The sequence below is a fragment of the Vigna radiata genome, chromosome 7 (genome assembly GCF_000741045.1).
Source record: "Vigna radiata var. radiata cultivar VC1973A chromosome 7, Vradiata_ver6, whole genome shotgun sequence".
In the NCBI taxonomy this organism is placed as follows: Eukaryota; Viridiplantae; Streptophyta; class Magnoliopsida; order Fabales; family Fabaceae; genus Vigna; species Vigna radiata.
Genome location: NC_028357.1, coordinates 13,480,185 through 13,506,893, shown reverse-complemented (window position 1 = coordinate 13,506,893; position 26,709 = coordinate 13,480,185). Strand labels below are relative to the sequence as shown.

The 26,709-nt window shown below is 30.3% G+C and overlaps 1 protein-coding gene across 1 annotated transcript; it reads right to left on the bottom strand.

The window, feature by feature from the left end:
- Nucleotides 1-10,812: 10,812 nt before the first annotated feature.
- On the bottom strand, nt 10,813-12,869 carry LOC106768003 (protein FEZ). Its single transcript, XM_022784445.1, has 3 exons — nt 12,362-12,869; nt 11,954-12,258; nt 10,813-11,758 (listed from the first exon to the last, which is right to left on the bottom strand). Exons 1-3 carry the CDS (start codon nt 12,543-12,545, stop codon nt 11,033-11,035), a joined length of 1,215 nt encoding a protein of 404 aa, XP_022640166.1. The 5' UTR covers nt 12,546-12,869; the 3' UTR covers nt 10,813-11,032.
- Nucleotides 12,870-26,709: the final 13,840 nt, after the last annotated feature.

Below are 26,709 nucleotides of genomic sequence, written 5' to 3'. Positions count from 1 at the left end.
TCTTACGCTGATAAATAACGAGAGTGACCTATCAAAGAAACTTATCTCTGTGGGCATGGACTGTGTAAACTGTGTGCCGGTACATGGAAATGTCATTTCATTGCACTTTCAAATCACACTACTTAGAAAAGAAAAAAAAATACAAAAGCATCTTGCGGTCAAACTTTGACAAATCTGATCACACTAATTTATTGTAGTAGTTATGATGGTGCAAGAGGGGGACGTGTGGTCTCTATGGCCTTGGGATTTGGGAGAGACTAAATAAGAAAAGTTAAAGATAATTTTTTTTTTATTTAAATAGATTTAGAGACAAGTGAGAATCAATTTGGAAGTAAATTTTTTTAATCTGTCACATAAATTAAATCATACACTAATTCTCACAAATTTTATTTCTAAATCTTCTCTCACTTACTTTCAAATTTATTCAAATAAACAACAAAAAAAATTATCTTTAAATCATCTCAAATCTTCTCAATTACTCTTCTTCAAATCCACTCAAATGAAAGGCTTAAAGGTGTGTTCCTTTGGTGGATGGATTTAAGAGAGAATTTGAGAAGATTTAAGAGTAATTTGAATGATATTGTTTTAAGAAACTAGAAGGTGATTTAGATTTAAAAAAGTTTGTGTACAATGGATGTGATAAATAAAATAAATTATTTTAATTAATAAAAAATGAAGAGTATCAAAATATGTAAAAATAATATAAAATAATATTTATTAATAATCTAAATATTTGCTAAAATTTTTATAAGGATAAAAAAATAAAAATTAATTATGAAAATAAAATAAATTTGTATTTCAATAAAGTGAAATAATTATGGATAAAATTTTAATTTTAAAAAATATAATATTTGTGAAAAATATTATAAGAGGAAATAAAGTAAAAAATAATTATGAAAATAAAATAACTTTGTATTTAAATAACTTTGAAGGAGGATTTAAATACGTTGGTCCTGGATTCGAATATGTGTCATGGATCTGGATACGGCTTAACGTGGATCTGAATATATTTTTCTAGATTTGGATACAACTTTGTGTTCTTCATGTTAGCAAAATGATGAAGATGAAGTTTTGATGATGTCCAAATCAAGTCAAGAGAAATGAAGATTCAAGAAGATCCTTTGGAGACTTGTTTTGTAATGGAAAGTTTTTGTAATAATTGTAGTTTATTGTCTAGGACTTAGATTTTCATTGGTTTTGATTCCATGTACTTTCATACTTTGTAATTGATGTTAAGAGTCAAAATCGCATTGTTTTAATCGATTAAAACTAGTATTAATCGATTAAAACAAGTAAAAACTAAAAACTCAACTTTTTCTGTTTTAATAGATTAAAATATATTTTAATTTATTAGCTAATAGATTAAAGTACATTTTAATCGATTAAAGCTGACCATTGGAGTTTTTTGCTTTTGAAAACTAGCCGTTGTACTCATTTTATTCGATTAATACTTGTATTAATTGATTAAAAGCGTTAAATGACCAATTTCGAAGGATGGAAGAGTATTTGCTTGAGTCTATATATAGGCTCTCTTTATCCATCATCAGCAACTCTTCCCTTGCGCTACGATACTCAGAACTCTTTGAGTGGTGCTGATGCATTGCTGCTATGGTGACAAAGGAATAACTGGTTCATCCTTGGTGCGTCTGAGGAGGTGTGTGGAAGAGGATCATCCTTCGTGAAGTATTCGGAGGAGGTGTTTCATACTTCGTGAAGTATTCAGAGGAGGTGTTTCATCCTTTGTGAAGACTCAAAGGAGGTGCATGTTGGGATAAACTTAAATTTTAGAGATTTATTATTTTATTAGGTTTGGGTATAGTAATATTTGGTTTGATTTGATAGAGATAAAAGAGGAATGGGTACTTATGATTTTGTGTTTATTAGGTAGAATATTATTTTATGATAGAATAAGGAGATTTTATTTTTAGGTAAGTTGATATTTTATTGTCAGTTTTTATTATTTGTACTTGGCCTAAGGCTTGATTTGCACCTATTTAAAGGTTGCCAAGGTTTAATGAAAATCACTCATAATGGATTGAAGAATAAAATTATTTGTGTGGGTCAAGATAGGTGGTTTCTCATGTGGATTGAAAATCACTCAACTATTCGCAACAATGCATGTTCATCTCTTGTGGTATCAAGATAGGTGGTTTCTCAACTCTTACAAATTGTTTCTTTATGAATGTAGTTTGTAATTATTTTGTGATTAGTGAACTGTTTATCTTGATTTAAGATAAGCGATTGAACGTAGGATTGGTAAAATCCGAACTAATATAAAATTCATCTATGCAAACCTCTCTCAACCTTACTCTTTTATTTATATTTATTATTTGTATAGTAAGATAAATTAAGTAGAAATTAAAAGGTATACGTTTGTATTAAAACCCCTCTTGGTTTGTTATTCCACGCTAACCATTCCGCTGCAGCCGCTCTGACACTTCATCTTCAACCTCACGCCATGGTCTTTGTCTTCAAACTTTGATTATCCAAAATTGATTATCCTTCAAACTTTGATTGGTAATTATAAAATGGGACGAGGACAAACATGTCAATTAATAAAAAAATCATTCAAAATCCTAGCACTTCAGCGATGATTCAAAAAGGGGTACATTCCGTAAATTTGTGCTTTTCCCTCCTCTTACATATGTGCAAGCAAACTAACTTTATTTCATAATCCGTCTATTCAAATTATGTTCAATAGTACATTCTTCACAAACGAACACAACCTTAAGAAATATACTTAATATTAATATTAGTCTAATATAAAATATTAGGGTTAATTATGTTTTTTTTTTAAAAATTATAACAAGATTTTAGTTTTTATCCTTATTTTAAACTTTGTTCTGGTTATGTCCTCTATTTAAGAAATGCATATAGTCTTTTTTGTCTAATGATGCTAACTATTTTTTGACGTGACAAACGATAAATCATGTTGGATATAATTCACAATTTTCTTTCTTGTCAACGTCTTAAAAGGTCAGCATGATTTATCGAAGACTACATACATGGATCTCTTAAAATTTGAGATAAGAAAGTAAACTAAAATCACATTATAATTTAAGGACAAAAACATGGTTAAGCCCAAAAAATAATCTTGAATATATAATGTAGAGAGACATTTTTGGATAAAAGTATAAAAGCAAATTACTAAACTTGTCAATTTGGTCCACTCCATAAGGGTTGACCTTGATCTACGTGAGCTATGGTAAAAAAAAGCTCACAAGATCTAAAAAAATACACAAGATCAAAAAGTCTCCATTAAAAAATTCACATTAGTCAAAATATAAGCCTTATGGACCCAGGTTAATCCATAAAATTCTTTTAAACATGAAAATATACATTTTTTAAATATACGCCTAATTACTCTTTTCGTCTTCATTTTGTTTGAAGAGTTGCAAGTAGATCCTCACTTTTATTTTTATTTCAATCAAGTTTTAATTTTTGAAAAAATGACTCAATTAAGTCTTTTTAATAGTACCTTACAAATGACATTAAATACATGATGTGTTAATTCTTATTTTTTAAAAAAAAATTAATATTTTTTTCTAAAATTTTTTGTTGTTCACATGTCACCTCACGTTCTTTAATGTGACATGTGGCACATTCAATTCAATTGTAACATTTTTTTAAATGGAGCAATGTTTTCCTTATTCAAATTAAAATCAAATTTATTATTTTTATAGATATTAGATTGTTATTTTTTTATTACAATTGATTTTTTAACATACTAAATTAAAATAATTTAAAAAATTATATATTACATTACCTTTTTTATAACAATAATAATAATAATTAAAATTTAATTTGTAGATATTAATTATTTAAATTACTATATATTTTTATTTTTTTAATTATTTAATGAAAAGTTATTTTTTCAATATATTTTCGTTTTAAATTATAGTATTTTTAAGTTTGAAAAGTATTCATTTATATTTTTATTTTACTTTAAGTTGGAAAATATTTTTGTTATTTATCATATAAAGATTATTATATTTATTAAATTTACAAAAAGAGCAAGTATTTAAAAGTACTATATTATTAATTTATGTTTTTTTATAATATTAAAAATAATTGATTTAAATGGAATATGTTAGAGTTGTTTTAAAACTAATTCCAAAAATATTTAACAAAAAATTTAATTTTAATATAAATATGCGTATAACATTTATACAAATAATAAATTTGGTCCTAGAGTGGAACAACATTGCTCCATTTAAAAAAAAAAAAATTGGGACTCATTTTGAATCAAATAGACATATATAAAAATTAAATTGAATACAAGACAATGACATTGAAACATGTCACTGTTCTATCATGTACTAGTGACAATATCACGTGTCACACCACATGACCTAATATGTAGACAACAAATAAAAAAAAAATTAAAAAAATAGTTACGATCGAGTTGACACGTGTCATGTCTTTAATGTCGTAACGAAAAGAACTTAATTGAGTCAATTTGTAAAGTTCTATGAAATAATAAATTAGAATTGATAGTATTTTTAAAATAGTTGTTTTAATATTAAAATAGTTAAGTATAAATAGAAAGTTTATAAACAAGTTTCGTTACTTTAAAACACACAATCTCTCTAAAAATTACTTTTCTAGAATCTTCTGACTTCTCTCTCACTGTTCTCCATTTGAGTGTGTCACTTCTCCACCCTTTCATCGATCCAAATCTGTTTTGTTCTTGCATGTAATTCTCTTTTGGTTGCATGTGTCATCTAAGTCCTATGTGATTCATTATTAATTAGTGATCATAACAATATGATCTAATAATCTTTGTGATGTTTCTATGTGTAGATAGAGCATCATATGAAACTAAAGGAGTTTTGGTGTCTTAGAGTTGTTTGAGCCATTTTGTCAAGTAAGGGAAGTTCTTTGATTGTGTGAATTGGTAAATGAGTTGAATACTGCATATGGATAAGGAGATAGTTTAGATTTTTTGGTATGTTTCTAAATCTATGTTATTTAAATGAGAAAGTTGTGATCAATTTGTTATTATTGTGCTATTATGTTGTTTTTGTAGTTTTCATGTAAGATTGAATAAGAGAGTTACAAGTTGAACAATTGCGCACATTGGTATCACTTAAAAATTGTTTTAAGTCTATTGGTGTAAAAGAAAATAGTAGAAATTTGGACTTTCTCATTAAATTTTTTTACTATAATGGCACTAGGCGATATTAGTGGGCGTTGGGTGCCATTTCAACTTTTCTAAGTTTGGAAGCATTTTTGTTCCACGACGATAGGTGCAAAATGGTATGCCCGAGCACCACTTTAATAATGGACCTCTAACTTAGTTCTCACTAGGTGAGCTTGTGCTCCACTAAGCCAAAACCAAAGTCAATGAGTTCACTAACTTGTGCTGCTAGGCGTCACCTAATACTACTAGGTGCCAATCTCTAAAATTTATCCAATGGTGTTCCATGGGTCTTCTCACTAGGCTTTAAGCCCTTGGATAGACAATGTTTGGCGTTCCTCTGATGCTACTGGTCTCTATTTTTGTTCTAAATGTTTTGAGAGCTTCTTCAAATGGTTGTATGATATCAGTTGTTATCGTAAGGATGCATTTGATTTGTAGAGTGAAACAATGGTATGAATGAATGAGTTAGGACATTTCTAGGGTAGGAATCCCAATGAACATGTGATTTACTAGGGTATGCATTAAAGTGATGATTGTTTCCTACATGTGATTTACTAGGGTAATCATTCATACTCATGTATAGGAGAATGGTTAGGGGGTGAGAGTGACAAGAGGTCTTGTCATAAGGACGATCCTAAGATTCTTGTGGCCATGGTTTTACAATCGATTAATAACATCAATAATGGTTTTAATATATATATATATATATATATATATATATATATATATATATATATATATATATATATATATATATGAGTCTGACCTCAATTCAAAAACACGAAAATTGAAATACCTAAAAGCTAATTTTGTGAAAAAAGTGAGATTGTGAGTTCTTGAAGAGTGAAAAAACTATGTATTTGGAAAACCAATGAAGAAGCTGCCAAGAAGAGGTTTATTCTAGAATTTATGCCTAATTGTATGCTAACTTTTGAAATTTGAAGTTTAAAATACTTGAAAAACACTAAAGGAGAGGGGGAGAAGGGGGGGGGGGGAGGGGGTTGAATACTATTATAGAAAAAGCTTTTCGCAAAAGAGATAGTTTAACAAACTTGTCAATGATTAAAAGATTTTTATATAAGTTGTTAAATGCTTAACTTGATAGTTGTGTTTGAGTTTCATCCACTATTGGTTTCTATTAGAAAACCCATCTAGATGCCGTTTAACCCCACCGAGTTATATGTAAAGGGTTTGAATTCTCTATAGAATTCACAATCACTCAATTTTGATACAAGTCCTTAGACCGTTACTCTCACAGAGAGGATGTGTATATAATACAATTCAATCTAATAGGCTATCAAAATTTATCTTTCTTCTTAAAATCGTAAGTTTATGATTTGGTGAAGCTTGAAAGTATCTTTCTTCTTACATATTCTCTTTTGTATTCGTGTGCTTATTCTCTCACTCTTTTCTTTGACATTCTTCGATATATAGACTTCAAGAAAATGTCCATTAGATAGTACATTGCTTTGATCTTCAGATCTTCTTAGCCTTATCATAGGTAGAAGCCGTTGGCTAAAGTCAACTTGTTAGAGCATGCATGCTTTTTTAGTTCTTTATCAAAAGGAGGTTGTACAAACTTTTTGGCACGACTTTTGATAGAGATCATTCTGCTAATGTCTTGTTTATCTCTAACGTCCACTTCTAATTTGTATAGGATGAAGCAGATGGATACACTCCGTAGGTAATCTACATAGAGTATAGTAGATACACATGTAGACAAATATGTCCTTTTTTCTGAACACTTTTGTTGATTTTAAACGTTGTGCATTAAATTACATTTAATGCATGTTCAAATCAACAAAATACTTTTAATGTTTTCTACCATTCAAGTAAGATTTTATAGTTTAAGCTTTTAACTAAGATCCAAGTAGTTGATGAAGGCTTCACCATTGAATGAAGTAGATCATTTGGCACATGGTATAGTCTAGCCTATGTAAACGCTTCTTTAAGTTATTTATGCTTCGTTCAACATTGCACTTAGCAAGGTGTCTTTCAACAAAAGTTTTTGATCGTTTAGGACTTTTTACCTTACTTTCCGAAAACATATTTTGACACTTTCTTCTATCGAGATATATTGAGAGTTCGTTTGATTATCGCTTAGCAATGTATAACACTAATCCATTCAGCAAGACTTTCATTGACACATTAAATAGAGAAACCATTTAACTCTGCATCTGTTTATACATTGGTGTTTTTACTAAGACTTTTCTTAATGTGTTTAGATTTCTGAAAGCTTTTCATAGATTAATTTTCTAATGATAACACTCTCATATGCTCATTTCATTTATTATTGTTTGTTAAACACATATGAGGATGCTTCAACAATTCAGTCTTATAAATGATTTTGTCTTAACACACTTCAGGTGTATGCTGGTACTTTCTTTCTTTCAAAATTACTCTTTTGTATAGTATATTCACTATGTATGTGAAGATTAAATGTGATTGTGCGAAACATCACGTATAAAGGTTTGTTCTTGGGTTGATAAAATTTAGGATTAATAAGGAGAGCTTGTAAATCTGTAAATTCAATTATCATAGTCGAAATCCTTCAAAACTTAGGTTTTTTACAAGAAGACTGGATGTAGATTCATTTGAACCGAACTAGTATAAATCGTTGTGTATTTCTTACTTCATTTCTTTACTTATTTTTTGATTTCTTTTATAATCCAAATAATAGGTCTTAAACATGGTGGATCATCTTGTTACCTTTCCTTCCATGGAGGATTTTCTTATAGCTTAGAATTTTCTCTTGTTGTTTAATCATGAAGCTTTTTTCTTCAATGTAGGTTTCTCTCCATGGTTGAGCTCTAGGATGATATATACATTATCATCTTTTTACTGATCTGATGATACTTGATCATCTTTTACATATCAGATGATTCTTGATCCTCTTAAGGATGATACCTAATCATCTTTCTCCTTTAAGTTGATACTTGATCATTTTTTTGTCGACTAGATGATACTTTATCATCATTTTGTCAATCAGATTATTCTTGATAATCTTCGAGATTATACCTAATCATTTTTTTTTCCATTATGATGATACTTGATTACTTTTCTCCTTTTTTATGATAACTGATCATTTTTGTACTGATCAAATGGTTCTTAATCATTTTTAGGACGATACCTAGTCACCTTTCTTCTTTAGAATGATACATAATCTTTTTACTTATTTGAGGATACTTTTTAGGATGATACTTGATCATCTTTTTAAATATTAGATGATCTTGATCATCTTTAGGATGATATATGATCATCTTTTTCCTTTATGATGATACCTGATAATCTTTTTCCTCTAAGATGATACTTGATCATCTTTTTGCTAACCAAATGATACTTTATCATCATTTTGTCAATAAATTGATTCTTGATCATCTTCAAAATGATACCTGATAATCTTTTTCTTGATCACGTAATTCATAATTGCCTTTTTTAGCTTGTAAGTTTATACTCTTGTTGCTTGATATTGTAAATGCGTTATTTGTACATGTCTCTTTGAAATTGTTCCACTAAAACTTTGTATGTAAAATAACATACACATGGATAAAAATAAAATATAAACAATTATAATAAAAGAAAAATTGACAATATTTCATGATAGAGATTCTTAGGATGCCTTTTCCATTAAGTAACTCTAATTGATTAATCTGTCTTCCAAAACTTCACATCTTAATAACAACATGTCCATCTTGATTATAACTGGTTGAATAATCAAATTTTCTTCATCTCTTTCATCTTATAACATTGTCCTTCAAGTTTTCCTAATTTTTCAAGATAATGTTCTCCTTGTAAAAAATATAAAAAATAACTATGGCACACGACTAATTTTATTTTTCCCATGGTTGACGCCAAAATAATCTAGCTAAGAATACTCCTCAGCTAAAGCATTTAGTGTCGTTTTCTTTTTCTTATCCTTTCTACATATACTCTATAGGTTGACCCTTTCATTTCCTACATGTCCCTAATAAATTAAATACTCTTTTAAAGCCTTTAGGCTCAATATAATCCTTTTAATGAGAAAACATTAAAATTTTTACTATATGCCTCCCTCATTACCTAAATGTCGTTCTTCTTTATAGGCAAACCTAGACCTAACAAAATGATAATTAGACTTGAGCCTAATCATATGATAAAAAATGGGCCAACCACCATATAATCCCTTTAGTCTTTAGTGTCTCATACCTAAATACTAATGTACAAGTAAAACCTTCTAACTCTGATAGGGAAAATACCTATAATCAAACACAAAAATATGAGGATATGACTAAATTGAAAAAGTATATGAGCGTGCTTGATTCGATGTGTATATGTGGAAGAGTGTGTCCTCTTTGGCGTATCCAACGGTTGAGTCATGTTTGGCCCAATGGAGTATATTCAACACCACGTCGTGCATGCTTCTATCGCGAATTTGTGTTTGTGTCCTCTTTCGAACACATTCGACCTTCGACCAAGGAAGACTCTGGTTGAGCTTTGGTTAGGGATGACTTGAGTCAGCCTTCGATTGTGGACAACTCGGGTTGATCTTTAGTCCGGGTTGACATGCTCGACCTTTGAACTTGATTGAGGTAGTCGAGGTCAAATTAAGTCGACCTTGGACTTGGGTTGACACAAACCTGCCTTTAACCGGTCATATGCAAGTTGACGTTTAGTTGGAACTTACTTGGGTCAACCTTCGACTAGGATGGAGTTGAGTTGATCTTCGATAGAGATTGACTCACCTGACCTTCGCCCTTGACCTACTCGAGTAGGCATGACTACGATTGATCTTTGGCCTAGGCAGACTCGAGCCGATGTTCAAACGAGATCGAAGAAGACTGATCTTCGGTTGAGATCAACCCGAGTTAATATTTGGTTAGGATCGACTCAAATGGATCTTGGATCGAGATCGACTCAGGTCAACCTTTAACAACTTGACTTACCTTCGGTTGGAACTTACTCATGTCAACCTTTAACTTGGTCACATTGACTTGACTTAGACATACAATTATTTTGAATTTTCAAAACCAAAAAATGATTTAACCTAAATCAAATTAAGTGGATTCGAATTTTGGATTTTCAAAATCTAAAAGTAATCCAATCTAAATTCAAGTGAATTGAATTTAAAATCCAAAAATATGAATTTACATTTGGGATAAATTCATTTAAATAAACTTGGAATAATATAATTTGAATTTTAAATTATTTTAGATTTGATCTTTTATCCACCCTTACTTCCAACGCGTTGTGGTAATAAATGAAAATTGTTAGTTTAAACTTTTTTTTTACTAAAGACTTCTTCCAATTAGACACATCAAAACATAACAATATTTGTGGGACAATGATATTTTGACAACACTTTTTGACAATTTTTTTTACAACGGGACACGTGTCATCATTTTATTAGTCTATTTGAATTTATGTTTAAAAAATATTTAAAATGGACCAATCACAAGGCGTTATAAAAAAGTTGTTAAAAAAGTGTTGCTAAAAGAAGTTTTTCCATATTTGTGTCATCAAAATTGTAAGTTTCTTTAGTAAGACTCTTATATTTAAACTTAGGACAAACCATGTGAAATTTTGTCCATAACTTGATAGAAAGCTAAAATTATTTCTAAGATTTTAATTTGGAATCTCATAAGAAAAATAAATAAGTAACTAACAAAATCTGAATATAGAAACTTCCACGTTGCTTCCAAAATTCTTTCTACAAACATTAGAGTTCCGATATCTTGTCTGGAGTTATACAAGTTAAAAGGGTCCGGAGTCCTAACAAAAACATCTACATGCATGAAAACTAAATAGAAATCCAATTCATACACTAGCTAATCCCTGCTTGTTAGAAATAGCTTCTAATTTATGAAAATTAAACTAAGTATAGTCCTCGATTGCAGAATAACTAGAAGTGTATCACAAGGACAAAGATGAAGTATCCCAAAGCACATTTGACTTCCATGCATCGCCAATACCGAATGGAAACCCAATGGATCGCACTGTCTCCGATTGTTGGTCACCAACACGAGGCACATTCACGTTAGGAATCTTTACCAACACATTGTCGTCGTGGTTGCCAAAGCTTCCTTGCATCTCACGTAGTAGTGGTATTTGGTAGCCGTTACCATGCTCCTGTAACCCACCAAAGTTTGTGCACATTCCCTCAGAGGTCTTACTATTAAATTCTCCAAGCACAGAAGTTGAGGTACTCATTAGCAATGAAGAAACATCCATCGAAGATTTAGCACAGATTGTTGAAGTTTCAATAGGAGATGAGAATATTAAGCCAGTGCCAAGGTCTCCATTTGAAATGGGTAACAGATCTAAGGGCTTGTAAAGCATTAATGGATTAATAATTGGTTTGTTATAAGAAGCTAGAATTTCTATAGGACAAGGGGTGGAGCTACTAGTAGTGGTTGAGTGTTGTGAGTCATTGTTATTAAAAGTACAAAACTGGCTGGTTAAGCTAGTTTTCTTTGGCAATGGCATGTTTTCTGTAGAAAATTGGTTGCCATATCTATCAGTGGCTAACATATGATCTGATGTGGTGGTTTCAGGTAAGGGTGAGACCCAAGAGTGAGAGAGAGCTCTTTGTGCTGTAGCATTGGTTTTCTTGAAGATTCTGCAGATTGCCCAGGATTCCTGCAAGTTAAAAAATAAGTTATCAGCAATAGTAAGCCAAATACTACTTTCCAATACACTTACAAGAATAAATTTTGACATCTTATAAAAATTCTAAAGGCATAAAAATCATTTACATCAGGTATAACAAATAATCCTAAGGAGTGACATGAAATAGGAGGTTTTTGAAATAGGGGTTTTAGAAGTTTTACTCACGTTAGCAGGAATGGTCTTGTCCATGAAGTTCTTAGGGGATGAGGATGGGTTAGTGAGAGAAGGTAGTCTAAACTCATGCATCATCCAATCAGTTTTAATCCCTTTGGCAGCTCTACCTTTGTAGAACACTAGGGATTTCTTCAGACCAATACACTTGGAACCCTCCGAGGAATATATAGGGCGATCCGTCCCTGTAGCCTTCCAGAACCCAGCTCTAGTTACCCTATTAGGCCTTGCACTGTTCCTGTACTTTCTGTCTCTGGGGCAGTAGAAATACCACTCTTTCTCCCCAGTGGTTGCTAACTCTACACATCACAACCATATAAAAAATGAAAACCTTGTTAGATACTTTGATAAAGTAAAAGTAAAAAGGGTGTACGTGAATCAAGCCAGTGTGTCTTCTCTTACTTGGAAGATCCCAAGGATCATACTTATAGATATCAAGCTGCTTGATGAGCTCAATAGAAAGTGGCCTCTGCTGAACCTTTCTCTTTAGATAAAATCCAACAAGCTCCTCGTCTGTTGGATGGAACCTGAAACCCGGTAGCATAACCTCATCCAGTTTCTCACCATTATCATTTCTCTCTTCCATGTCTTAAAACTATTCTCTTCTACCAAATTAAGCCTAACTAATATTTTGTTCAGTGACAGAAAAAGATAGACCCTTCTGTGGCTGCTATAAGATTTAACGCAAAACTTGTGAAAAAGAGAGAGATGCGGTTTAAGGGTTTGAACACATTAACCCTAAAAGAAGTGTATTAGTTTGAGAAGAGAAAAACTGCAAAGAAGAGGAAGGAGAGAGTGAAATTGACTCAATGTGAAGAAGCCATTATATGCTTCCTGAAAAGGGTTCTGCATCCGAAGGTTCAGCCACCTTTTGTGGTGAAGTTTAAAGGAGTGCGTGTTTTGCGAGGTTTGGTTTAGCTCATATGTACATAAGAAGAAGAAGAAGCAAAAGGCAAGGCTATTAAAAAGAGAACAACCGTAAAATACCAAGAAACAAATCAAAGTCATGGAGATTTTGTGACTTTTATGACAACCATTTTTTTCTGTGATTAGTTTATGACCAAAAAGGTGGAATCTCAATAAACCACCAAACTAGCAGCATCTAGGGATTACAATCAAAACCATTTCAACATTTTAATCTCATGAAAGCTTATTAGAAGCCAAGACAAAGGAAAGTTCCAAGAAAATGATATATTTTATGCATTGTGTTTGTAACTTTTGAAATATCATTTGGAAACGTGGACCAGAACCAGATTCCAAAACACAGCTCAAATATATATAATTCAACACAAAATTCCAGTTAGACCAACCTACGATTATATTATTAGTTTCAAGTCTCCTCAGAGTCCGAAAATCCCGTTTCTATTCCATTCCCCACAGCTTCTATTCCACTGGTTATGTCAGGATGAAAAGGTTTAATACTAATTAACAACTATTTCGTTTGTGACAAATTTCAGATAACAACAAACGGACGTGTGATCAAAGTCTAATGTGGTTGAGGGACCGCTTAATTAATTATTATTGTACTCCTCATAAATTACACACATGTGTTTGCCACCGATTTATCTAATGTCAGAACTGTGTTAACTTAGAACTGCAGCATCGTGCTTCAGCCTATGATATCTTATTTCTCTCGGCTTTCTTCTATGTCAAAATCTACTTGTTTCAACCTTTCTCTTAGCTACAAAGGCTTTATAATGTTCGCAGCGTGTGATTAAAGCAGTTTAGTTTAAAAAGAAATATTTTCATGACTTGTAAAATTCAGAAATGATTATTTTTAATGAACTAAAGTGTTGACACTTTTTTTTTTATCAAATATATATATGTTGATACCTTGAAGGCATAGGAATATACATTTTTTCCTTCGATGACTGTAAAATACAATAGGCATACATATTTATAGACTTGGCGTTATATATCACGGTTTTGAAAAGAAACATTTTTAATCCATAAATTAGAAAGATACTTTTAATCCACAAAATGGCGGCAAAGTGGCGTGAAAAAGAGAAGCTACTAGTAATTAAATAAATGCATTTTTAAACTCTAATTAATTTATTCTTTATAGTTGTTGTTAAAAGAGAAAATACATTTTTTTTAAATAATCTTAATATGAGTCAAAGTCCTATATTGAATAAAAATGACAAACTTAAACATCATATAAGAGAAAAGACCCATAAATCTACTATTATAAGATTTTCAATTAAAAGTAGTGTTAATCTTTGTATGAAATAAGACTCATATCTATATATATACATATATATGTACATACATATACATATACATATATATATATATATATATATATATATATATATATATATATATATATATATATATATATATATATATATATATAAACTCAAATCAAAGAAAGTTTAAGAGGTAAAGGATAAATAGTCTAAGATAATTAAAAAATATTCAAACAAATTGTTATATATTATTTATAAGATGAAAATGTTGTAAAGAAGTTTTCAGATTTTAGATTTATTGAGAAAATTTTGATGATAGTGTCAAAAATATGAAGCATTTATTGCTTTTTTAGAAAACAAAAAATATTTGTCTATATTATTTTGACAAAGGTGATACATGCTTTGCGAGCATAAGAATAACGAAGATTGATGACAAAAGATCATGTAATTATAGGTGTTTTACTTCATATTGAAAAGAATGCTCTCATAGTCAAATATAACAAAAGATAGAAATACAACAACACACACATATTTTCATATTATTTCTATTACAAGAAAAATAATTCCCAACCCAACAAGTGTTGTTGGAAGCCAAATGTAGTCAATTGAAACAAGTGGAAAAGGTATGTAAATCTCAATATCCTGAACAAGATGTCACTAGTACAAATTTGGCCTTTTAATTAATATGATATGCTTTGGTTTTGAAGAAAACGAAAGATATCAAGATGTGGTGGCAATTTTAAAATTTTTTGTGAACTTATAAGCCCTGGTTGCATAAGAATGTGTGTGATAGCTTGATTGGTACATTACTCAACATTCAAGAAAAGACAAAAGATAGAGTAAATCCTCATTTTGATTTGGTTGAAATGAAGATCCGAGAAGACATGACACAAGGGAGGTTGGTAAGCATACTTACTTAACCCCACAAATGTTACATTATCTCTAGACAAAAGAAGATAAGTTTTTGTCTTTGTCTAAAGAGTGTCAAGGTACCACAATGATACTTTTCAAATATTAAAAGTTAAGTGTCGATGCAGAACTTGAAACTTGTTGGCCTGAAGTCTCATGATTGTCACATCTTAATGCAATAACTATTACCGGTGACTATTCGTGGAATTTTACCTAAAAATTTTAGACAAATTATAACTCATTTGAGTTCATTTTTCTTTTCAATTTGTACTAAAGTCATTGATCTTGTAAAGTTAAATGAACTTCAAAGCGAGATTGTTATCATCTTATGTTAGTTGGAGATGTTTTTCCTTCTATCATTTTTTGACATCACGGTACATTTGCTTTGTTCATTTGGTAAGAAAATAATTCAGTATTGTGGATCAGTGTATACCTAAGATGGATGTATCCTATTCAACAATATATGAAGATTTCAAAAAGATACATGAAAAATCAATGTCATCCAAAAGCTTCAATTATTGAAAGGTATATTACTGAACAAAGTATCGAGATTTGTTTAGATTACATGACAAAACCAAATCCAGTAGGAGTTCCTCTCAGATCATGGTCAAAACGGTGTTAATGATAAAAAACATCCAAGGTATGAAGTTTGATGTCGTATGTTGTACATGTTGCGAAATGAATGATTGAATATTCTATACAAATTCTTTGGATGATAAAAAAACAATACAAAATAATGGAGTCAATCTCGAAGTTAAGTCGCTACAATTTTTCATATCCAAAAATCAAAATCCAGTATTTAGATCAATAACATACTATGGTATAATAAAAGAGATATGGGAGATTGATTATACTATATTTGTTATTCTAGTATTCAAATGTAAGTGGTTTGACAATAAGACTGGTGTCTAAATGGATGAATCAGGAATGGCTCTAGTTGATTTTCGAAAGGGTTATTAAGACGAGCCCTTTATCATGGCACAACAAGCATCTTAGGTTTTTTATGTAAAAAGATCTTACATCTCAACATTTCTCTCTTCAAGGCAAAAAACAAATTGATGTTAATGAAGAGAATTTGATTAATTTTCATATTCTTGACACCCATCCATTTAAAACAATAATAAATTTTGATGGAGACCCTCTGATTGGCGATGTACATGCAATTTGGGAATATACATATGACCATTCCATAACTTTATGTATGAATTTCATATTTTTGTACAAATTTACATCTTTTGTTAAATAATATGTTATATGTTATTTTATATGTCTATTATTAATCTTTTGTCTTTTTATTTTAATAGATATATGGCTGACCATCAAAATTCATCAAGGGGTGAAGGACCCACTACGAGATCACCAGAAGAGCTACTAAATTGAGACAACTCTTAATCAAACGAGATAATGGTGAGAGGACACGTATCGTTGTTGACGTCATCACTAGTGTGGTTAACCGTCCAAATGTGAACATCTTTAGAAGTTATTTAGGAGTATTAGCAAGTGACAGAATATCCATCCTTACTCCATCTTTCAATCATGTGTTTGAAGTTTATTAGAACATGATATGTCAGGACATATTGGTAAGTTAATTAATTTTATTTAATTTATAGTTTGATTATATTGATAATTTATTATTCACTATTGATGTGGATTTTCTTTATTATTGATATTCCAAAAATGGTAACGTTTAGAAATAATGTCTATCTTCTATAGCCAATAAAGTTTGTGGTTTTAAGACAACATTGGTGTATTGATATATCTTTGGAGAAAAATAAAATGAAATCCATGTGTCAAATACAAGACAATTGATGAAGAGACATGACATCAGTTTGTTGAGATTCATACATCCGAGAGATGGAATATTAGTTTACTTAAAATCATCAATTTTCTCATTGGTAATTGTATACAAGTTGAACTAAATCATTAAAGAAATTTTATATGATATGAACCAATTCATTATATGTTATAGGAAAAGAGGGCAAAAGCACAAAAGGATAAGTGCTCGAAATAAAAACTTACGCTTATTATCTTGTGGTGGGTATAGAAAGCTTGAAGAGAAGATCATAAAGGAAAAGACATAAGGTAGGCCCTACCTTCTGAGGATGATTGTCTATAAGCCTCTTTCACCACCATCTCATCATGAAAAGTGAAAGTTAGCTTGTTTACAATCACCGAAGTCTTACACTTTCGACATTGTACGAGAAATCTCGGAAAGAATTGTAAGATATAGCTTTTCTTTAAATAATATTAATATTTTATACATATTAGATGTTAGATTTGTTTTGTTATGTTACAAGACTCCTTGGTTAAACAAAGTTCCCAAGATAATTTCACTCCAGAAGGTCATGATGACATCTTTATTATTGCAATTGGACGACTTGAGCATCCTAGAAGTGTGCGTGATGTTGGGTCAAGAGTTGGCATTTGACATTTTTTTAAAGTCTCCTATCATCAAACTTCTTATTCACACAATGTTGAGTATGAAGAAAGAATTACGTAGGAAATTACTAAGAAGATCAGAGCGTAACTCCATGATGAAGTCACCAAGCAAGTGACTTAGCAACAGTTCAATAGTTACGACATCCATCTATAAGTATCTCCTCCACTAAAACCTTTTGTGCCTCACACATGTAAAATTAACAATCATTTTGTGTTATGAATTAAATAATTGTTCTTTAATAATATAACATTAACATTGCTTCTGACAAGAAGAAGCGTAAAATGTAATTGTTCAACTCTCTTTGTACCAAGGGTTGACATAGACAATACTCGTCCATGTCAGCTATATGTTTTGGATGGTATATGGATGGCATTAATGGCCTGAGGAATAGTATTTGAGACAGTCACAATTCTTCATGGTATGGAGCTATTAAATAATGAGGTTAAGGTGATGATAGATGAAATTATCGATAATACCAAATAATTTAGTTCTTATGGCAATAGATAAGATATATATTGTGGCACAAGCATTTCAATCTTCCCTTGCCTAGCCTAAAGATTTGGTTGGTTCTATTTTTGATACCTTGCTATTCACTCCCAAATCCACCATACATTTCTCAATTTTTATGTTTATAGGTTATTTATGTTCAGACTTAAATGGTTTTCCATGTAAAAACAGACGTGTCAAGTGGAAAGTCTTAAACACAATAAGATTCTTCCATTTGTAGACGATGCTCTTGGTGCATTACACCAGCTTACTAACATAATAATCAATGAGTTGATGCTAGTTCCATGGGATTCTAGTGTATTTGGGACAGACATTAAAATTCCACTATACTTGTACAAACAAGATGTCTTAGAGCTTATATTGGAGAAAGAATAACTTAATATTACCCTTATTTAGTTATGGGTGATGTAAACCTATAAACCATTCTTTATACTAAATTGATTTATCTAGTTTCTTATATCAAATAAATATTTTGTGTTCTGTTGGAAAAAGAATGACGTAGTTTCAACACCAAGAGGGGGGATGAATTGGTGTAAATAAAAAATCAGAGTCTTTTCAAAATCTTTTTCGCAAAGTATAAAACTTTCAAAAGTTTCTTGAATCTCAATGAAAAAGATAAATCAGTGCAACAAAAATAGTTGACTATACTGAAAATAAAGTTGACTTGAAAGTAAAGAGATCAGGGATAGAAAATTCAAACACAATTTTTATACTGATTCGGCCAAACTGCCTACATCCAGTGTCCTTCATGTACCCGGAAGCAAATCCACTATAATAGTCAAGGTTTTTACAACAAGGTTTCTATAAAGACCTCCATGTCAAAATATAAAACACCTCTCTAACCCTCTAACCAAGATATAGGCATACAACACCTGAAGAACAATAGCAAGATATCCCCTCTCCTACAGTCTTTGTCAACTTTGAACAATCCTTAAAGTTCCCATAATGCAGCACATCCTCTTCCTATAATCACAACAGGACAACCACAATCTTCACAAGATTGAGAGAAGTAGATGATCACGTTTCCAGAACACCTTAATGTACAGTATGATCAAGTCTTTCTTTCAGCACAACAACCTTGCTCTTCAAGTAACTATCAAAGAACGATCTCCCCAGTCTTCTTGATTAGTCCTTGGAGCTTTTCACAGAGATCAAGATATGAAACAATAGAACGAAAATGTTAGAATAATTAAAGTCTCTGTAGAATACATAATTACGTCTATATATAATTTTCTGTTAAACAAACGCTCCCGTAGTTGACTTCACTACTAATACAGTTGACTTCAGTGAAACAGTTAAGATGGTTATAACAAATAGTAGCAGTCAGACCAACCAAATTGATTGAACATTTAATTTAGTTGACTAGTAATTAATGTTTGGTCAAAGAAACAAAATATAGTCGTTATAGTTCACAAGCATCAACAGAAATTCAAACATAACTAACTAAGTCGAGTAGCTTGCGCACACAGTCGACTATGTCACTTCAATGCAATTTGGAAAATCTTTCTTTGCAAAGTTACGAGTTTTAATTGACTTGCTTCATAATGAAGTCGACATAAAACTTGCAGTTTTGCCACACAATATAAGTTCAACCAAGTACATGTGGTTTTCTTTTCTAAAACATATGTTATGCAATCACAAATGATATCTCATGTGAAAACAGTGAATATGCACACATAGGCAGAATCAACACAAACATGTTCTGCAATAACTCATACACAAGAAAGTTTTGAACATGTAACACATATCAGTACATGTGTTATTAATAATGTGTTGTCATCATCAAAAACCAGAAACACTGTGAGATTAAGGTTTAGGTAAACCAGGGCTTCCCTTATCAACAATTTCAATAAGGTATATGTTTGATGTCAATAACAATACGTGGTTGAATGATGTATATGGGTTCGTAGACCCGGACTCACTCGTGAGGGCAATAAATTTGATGATACCAAAGCATATGTCACCTTGCTTTACATGGGCGAAACAAACATATTTTGTCCCTTATATTGTTCCATAAGTGTAATTTGTTGACTTGTAAGTATGATCTATCATTTTAAGGTAAACAATAAAGTTATTTTCAATTAACACATCATTGGAAACTTACTTGTGGTTTTCTAGACGAACAAAATTGCTATTTCGTTTTGCTCCTTGCATAAGTCTTCTCCTAACCATATCAGACAAGTAATAGATTGGTAAGAAACTCAATGTTATGAACTTTCTATGTTATATAAGTGTATCCTAAAACATTCTTTTTTTAAAAGTTCAATTGTAAGACATAGTATGTTATTAGGAAAATAAAATTTTAAGGGTAAAAAGCTTGCATGGTGTTCCCTCAAGGTTTGGTAGTTTAGTCCATATATTTATAGTTGTTTTATTCCTTTTCTTCCTCAATTATTTATAATTGTGTTGATATATTGTAGTATAATAAACAAACTGTCTCATAAACAAATTGTCTTATATAAATGTGGTTACTATATTTATAATTGTGCTGAAAACCAATGTTTGTGCTCGTATTACAACTAATTGGGAAACGATAATAATTGACATTGTTGAATTAAATACTTTGCAACTTTGTCTTTATATACTAATTGAATTTTTTTTTTTGTGAATAAATTCAAGATTCCTACATCAATTCCCAACAAGTTCATTCATTATTTTAGAAAAGCTTATGCAAAATACATTATATAAATGTACAATAGTATTTAGCACATTTAATTGTTATAAATATATTATATTCTTAAGGATTTAGCACAAATGTTGTAAGGATAACATTTAATACATTTACTTGTATCTAGATTCTGACTTATTCTAGGTGTGATGAATATATAAGTTGTTTTGTCTCTATTTTGTTTTTTGCCAGATTTTTATGTAGGTTTAATATATAAGTTGAAACAAAAACAAAAAATATTTTTTTTAAAAAATGTCCACATTTGGCTTCAGTCATAGCCAAAATCAAGGTAGAAAGAGGTATTCAACTTCATTTCAGATCATAACCGAAATCAAATACAATTTCAGAAAAAAAATATATATTTAAAAAAACTACATTAGGCTTCGATTATCTATATAACCAAAGCATAAATGGGATTTGGCTTCAATTATAATACGAGCTCAGACCAAATCCTTTTTTTTTTATTATATATGAACATATGACCTCGATTCTTCTTATAACCGAAGCAAAATCTACTTTATTTTTGTATTCTTTATTATATCAGAAAAGGCATATGATATTAGTTCTTCTTATAATCAAGACCAAATCTATTTTTATTTTTTATTTTTTATTATTTATATATGCTTTAGTGTTTCGGTTCTTATTGAACTAAAGCAAAATACTGAACTTTGTGCTTTGGTTCATAACCGAAGCCAAAAACTCATCCTTTAATATGCTTCACTTGTAGAACCAAAATCCAATGTCCATAATAATTGTTGTATCCTTTTCATACAATAGTGTGTCAAGATTGTAAAGGATAAATTAGAGAAGGGGGTACTTTGTAACACATGCTGAAAGGGCAGAAGGGTCCAGTGCTAATACAACTCATCAAGGAGTGAGAAAGAGTACTAGAAACAAAATAACTAACTCCAGGCTGGATGATTTCTATTGGTCTAAGGCATAACCTTATATTGGGTGGTCGAGGGAAAGAGAAAAGGGAGGACGGGACGATTATGTTGATGGCCTTTCTTTGCAAAGTTCCTTTTTCTCATATGCATTTTCATGCTCTTTTGGACATTGCTCTGGTTGTTATAGGAATTATTCCTAGAACTTTCCTGTTTTTGTAATAATATCTTCAAAGCTTTCCTTATTTCTATATTTTATTTTTTGCTTGGTGCCTATTGTTGAGATTGTTGACAACACAATTTCTATATCAATCTAGTTTTTGATGATGACAACATATTGCTTAATAACATACATATGTTGTTTGATGTTATTACATGTTCTTATGCAAATTGATTGTTATATCTGTGAACATGATTGTGTATTGTGTTACATGTTCCTATGTTGATTAATTTATATATATCTGGAACGCGTTTACATGCTTTATGTGCTATGTGCTATGCATCATTTCATATGTTTTACTGCACATGTTTTAAAGCTGAAAACCACAAGCACTTTTATGAACTTTTAACTGTGTGACAAAGTTCTAGTACAGTCGACTACATTATTAACGGATTTGACTATGCTAAAATCTTTGTGCAGATTTTAAGAATCAGTGCTCTGTGTATTTTTTAGAAGAAAAGAATTTCAAAATGTTTTTCATGGTTGAAGTCGACTATGTGTTTCACACATTCGACTGTATCTTTTATTTGATTTGGAATTTTGTTATGATCTTGCACTCTAACGACTATATTTTTAAAAGTTAGTTGAGCATCAATGACTTGGTCAACTGTATTAAATGTGTTTTGTTATTGGTTGACCGTAATCTACTTAGTTGATTGATCTGTTATAACTGTCATAATACAGTCGACTGAATTAGTAACGTGTTTGACTGAGAATTTGACTGTATAACAGAAATCTATAAATAGGCTGAACATAGGTTTGTTCAGAAGACTTTTGAAGAACTGATAATTTTCATTTCTGTTTCAGATTTCTCTTAACTCCAAGAATTCTCCAAGAATACGGTAGTGATCTTTCTTGAACGAGATTCAAATAGGAGACTTTTTGTGCTTACATTTGTTGATCATTATCTGCACAAGAAAGGTGCTTCTGTGTGATCGTGTTGAAGTCTTGGCATCTTGTGAAGACTGTTGAATTGTCTTGAAGGCTTGGCATCCTGTGAAGACTGCTGGAATTGGACCTGTTGTGATACAGGGGGATAGTTCACTTTGAGGATTGTTCAAAGTGGTGTTGTAGATTGCAAAAAAGGGGATTCTTGTTGCAATTCTGGTTTTGTTCTGCAGCTATATTTGGTTTTGGGTTAGAGAGGAGATTTATATTTTTGACGTGGAGGTCTTCTATAAATTCCTTGTTGTAAAAACCGCAACCATTATAGTGCATTTGCTTCCTGGGTGGAAAGACACTAGATGTAGGCATTGTTGGCTGAACCAATATAAAAACCTGAGTTTGATTTTCTCTATCCCTTATCTTTTACATTCCAGTCGACTCTATGTTTCACGCAGTCAACTAAGTTTTTCCGCTGCATACATTTTCTTATTGTTGCTTACATTTCAAGAAAGTTTAAAAAGCTTTATACTTGGTTTCAAGATTGCGAAAAGAACTTATTTTTGATACATCACCAGTTCACCCCCCCCCCCCCCTCCCCTCTCTTGGTGTAAAAAGAAGCCTACCTGTTTTCCAACACCTATTTGGTCATAAAATTTCTGCTATATCAGTATTGTGATATCAGTATTGTTACATACTCCTTGTAACATCATGTGTTAAAACCAACAAATTTCTCAAAGATTTTATTATATATAATGGTTACACAAACCACATGACTCATGATCAAGAACTTTTTAAGGAGTTCAACAAATCAAATATTTTCAAAGTAAGAATTAGAAATGGAGAACAACTTATTGTGAAAGGTACGTGAACAATTTTAATCAAAACTCATTCAAGTATATCAAATTAATTGTTCATATCTTATATGTTATTTAGATTATTCAAAATTTGTTAAGTGTTGCTCAAATGTTAGTCAAATGTTAGACAAAGGTTATTAAGTCTCATTTGAAAACAAACTTTGTTATATTTCTAATCTCATTTTGTTTAAATGATGACTTAAGTATTAGAGCATCATTTATGCGTGAATAATTTTCATTTAATGGCCTTGTAATTGTCTTAATTCAACTCATATTTATAGAGATTAAAGATCCACCTTATTGAAAATTTAACATAAAAATGTTCAATTTCTAATAAAAACAACAGTGTTATATATTTGGTTGGAAAGAAGATAAGGGAGTAGAATATAAAAGTATCCACAATATGTTAAAGATAAGCTTCAATAGGAAATTATAATATCACATAGTTGGTTAATATGATCAAATAAATAAATTAAATTATGAATGGAGGATAAATATGCCTACATTAACATAAACCAATTTCCCCCCAAATTAACTTGTATTTCTTTTTCCTTGCCCGACCTAAGATTTATTCTATTTTCATAATATTGACAAAGTTGGGTATTTTTGGTAGACCTTGTTACCCATTATTAAGTTTGAGTTTGACATTTTCACTTATTATATGCCTTTTTTAAGTCTTAATCTAACATGTTGTGACCTATTTCATATAAAAAAAAATTATAAACAAGTTAATAATAATAACTCCAATTAGATTTAAAAAGGTCATTGAATTTTGTTTACTATATCATATTTCATACGGAAACATGTGACATTAGAAACATAGCAATAAGAATATTGAGCGAGGATGACTTTTATATATTTTTCAATTAATTTATAAATATTTATCTATTGAATGTAAAAATGCAAAAGAAAATTATTTATTAAAATAAAAAATTGTTAAATTTTTTATTTTTTGAATTAAAAAACAAAACATTACCATGCTTAAAAGGACTGAAAAAAAAAATCGAAATTTGAACCTCTCAAATGACAAATTGTCCAAAAATTTAGTCTATATTTGCTTTTTCCTTGACCTAGCCTAGGGTTTGCTTCCCAAGCGTGTAACTAAAGTTTACCGTCGACGTTCCTCTTTCTCTACGCCAATTAAACCAACTCTCTAATTAAAGTTCCACACTCCAAATAGTACTATTATAGTGATACTAAATTTTCATTAATAGCATAACCAAATAATTAATTACATTATTAACACGTTAAGGCCCATGGTTAGGCTTTGACCTTTTTTAAAAGACATTTAATTAAACAAATTAGGTTTGAGTTTATAAAATAAAATACATCTTTTTATTTATTCAAATATAATGAAAATTAACATATTATAATTGTATATGTAATATTTTTATAAATTAAAAATCTCATATCATAAGCAAAATAAATATTGAAGATAAAGGATTATATTACTAAAAAAACAAATTTTATTATAACTTATTAAATTTATGTTTTATATGGCTAGGCGTAGTGACCCTCTTATATCTTATTTGTTCATTCAAAATTTAGTTTCTTCATTCAAAATATAAGCCTATTTATGGGTTAATTGGTTAAATTAAACTTTTGAAAAGGATAAATCAGAGAAAAAAAATCTTTAATAAACTAATAGGTTAGATATGCTTTATTTTTTCATATAAGTTAAACTTATTTACTCGAAGCCTAATAAGCAAGGTTAACCTAATGTAATGGTGATTGTCATTATTACAACTCTAGAATGTTTTTCAAATGTCTCTTCTCATTTTGTAAGATATTTTACAAAAAAAAAACGCCATACAAAAATATAATTATTTTGAATACTATACTTAATCAATATACTTCACACATTAACTGTAAATAAATAATTAATTTGAGATAATAGAATATTATTCTTTATTTTTACTTATTTTAACACTTTTTCTATTAATGAGTGAAGTTTAGTAAAATTCGAAAATCACCAAACTCATTCTCTATTTCCTCAATGCTAAACTTTGGCTGTTTAACAAGTTTCAAAGTTTTGGTTGACTATGAGAATAATATTCACCAAATTATTATATCTGAATATTTAATTTAATTTTTTCAAGATCTTATAAACTGAAATTTACACTGTTTATGTATTTAGTATGACGAGTATAATCTTTAAAAAAATAATTTAATTACTATTTATAACTTTCGTAAAGGATTTTCTCTATATAAGTAACAATATAGTGATTTTGTTGGTCTCTTATTTTAATTTGATTCTCTAAGTTTAAAATATATATATATATATATATAGGGTTTGTTAACACGCGTACGTCTGTTTTTCAGTTGGTACGTTTTAAGAATGTGTACCGGATTATAGTAGACAAAAATACACTCATTTATCATGGATTCTAAGTTTTAAGGTCAAGGATATTTAAATAATTTTCATTCTCAAAACTAAAAAAAAAAAAGAATCCCCCATACCCTTACTCACCTCCCTCATTCCTCTCAACCCTTTCTCTTTCATCTCTCACTCCAACATTTTCTCTGTCATCTCTACTATTACCCCAATTGAAAAAAAAAAAATCAGAAACCCTTGCCAAAAGTTTATTCTAAACGCTTGGAGAAGTTGATTCAGTGATAAAAAAGGAACATAAGGAAATTAAAGAAATAGGTATAGAAGAGCTCTCTAAGAGTACAATTCTTTCAATTCTAGGTTGTAATCTTACATCATGTATACCATACCAAAAGAGAAAGGAAAAAGAAACACTTTGTGTAAAGGGAAAAGACAATGGAGGGAAATATCTTGTTCTTTAAAAATATAATGAAATGTGGTGTAGATGTGTAAATGATGTATGAAAATTTAATTGATTTATGAAGGTTTTATTTACATGATTTAATTTAAAAATGAAATTTAATAATAATAAGAAGGGAAAATATATAACACATCCTCCAAATGAACGAACAGAGCAAGAGCAACAAATTACGATATCGCGGGTTGTTGTGTGTGGCTGAGGGAGAGTATGGAGACGAGAGAGAAACAAATTGGATAAGTGAGGAAGGTGGATTAGGGTTAGGCAAGGGTTTCTGATTTTTTTTTCAATTGGGACAACAGTAGGGATGACAGAGAAAATGTTGGAGTGAAAGAGTGGACACAAAAAGGGTTGAGAGGAACGATTCCGGAGGTGTGTATGGGTTTGGGGTTTTTTTTTTTTTTT

What these genes read in the sequence shown, in the direction of transcription:
- LOC106768003 (XM_022784445.1), bottom strand. Translation starts at nt 12,545, where the DNA reads ATGGAAGAGAGAAATGATAATGGTGAGAAACTGGATGAGGTTATGCTA. An exon ending in TGATCCTTGGGATCTTCCAA is followed by an intron (nt 12,259 to 12,361) that starts GTAAGAGAAGAC and finishes TGTGATGTGTAG; the next exon opens with AGTTAGCAACCACTGGGGAG. An exon ending in ACAAGACCATTCCTGCTAAC is followed by an intron (nt 11,759 to 11,953) that starts GTGAGTAAAACT and finishes TTTAACTTGCAG; the next exon opens with GAATCCTGGGCAATCTGCAG.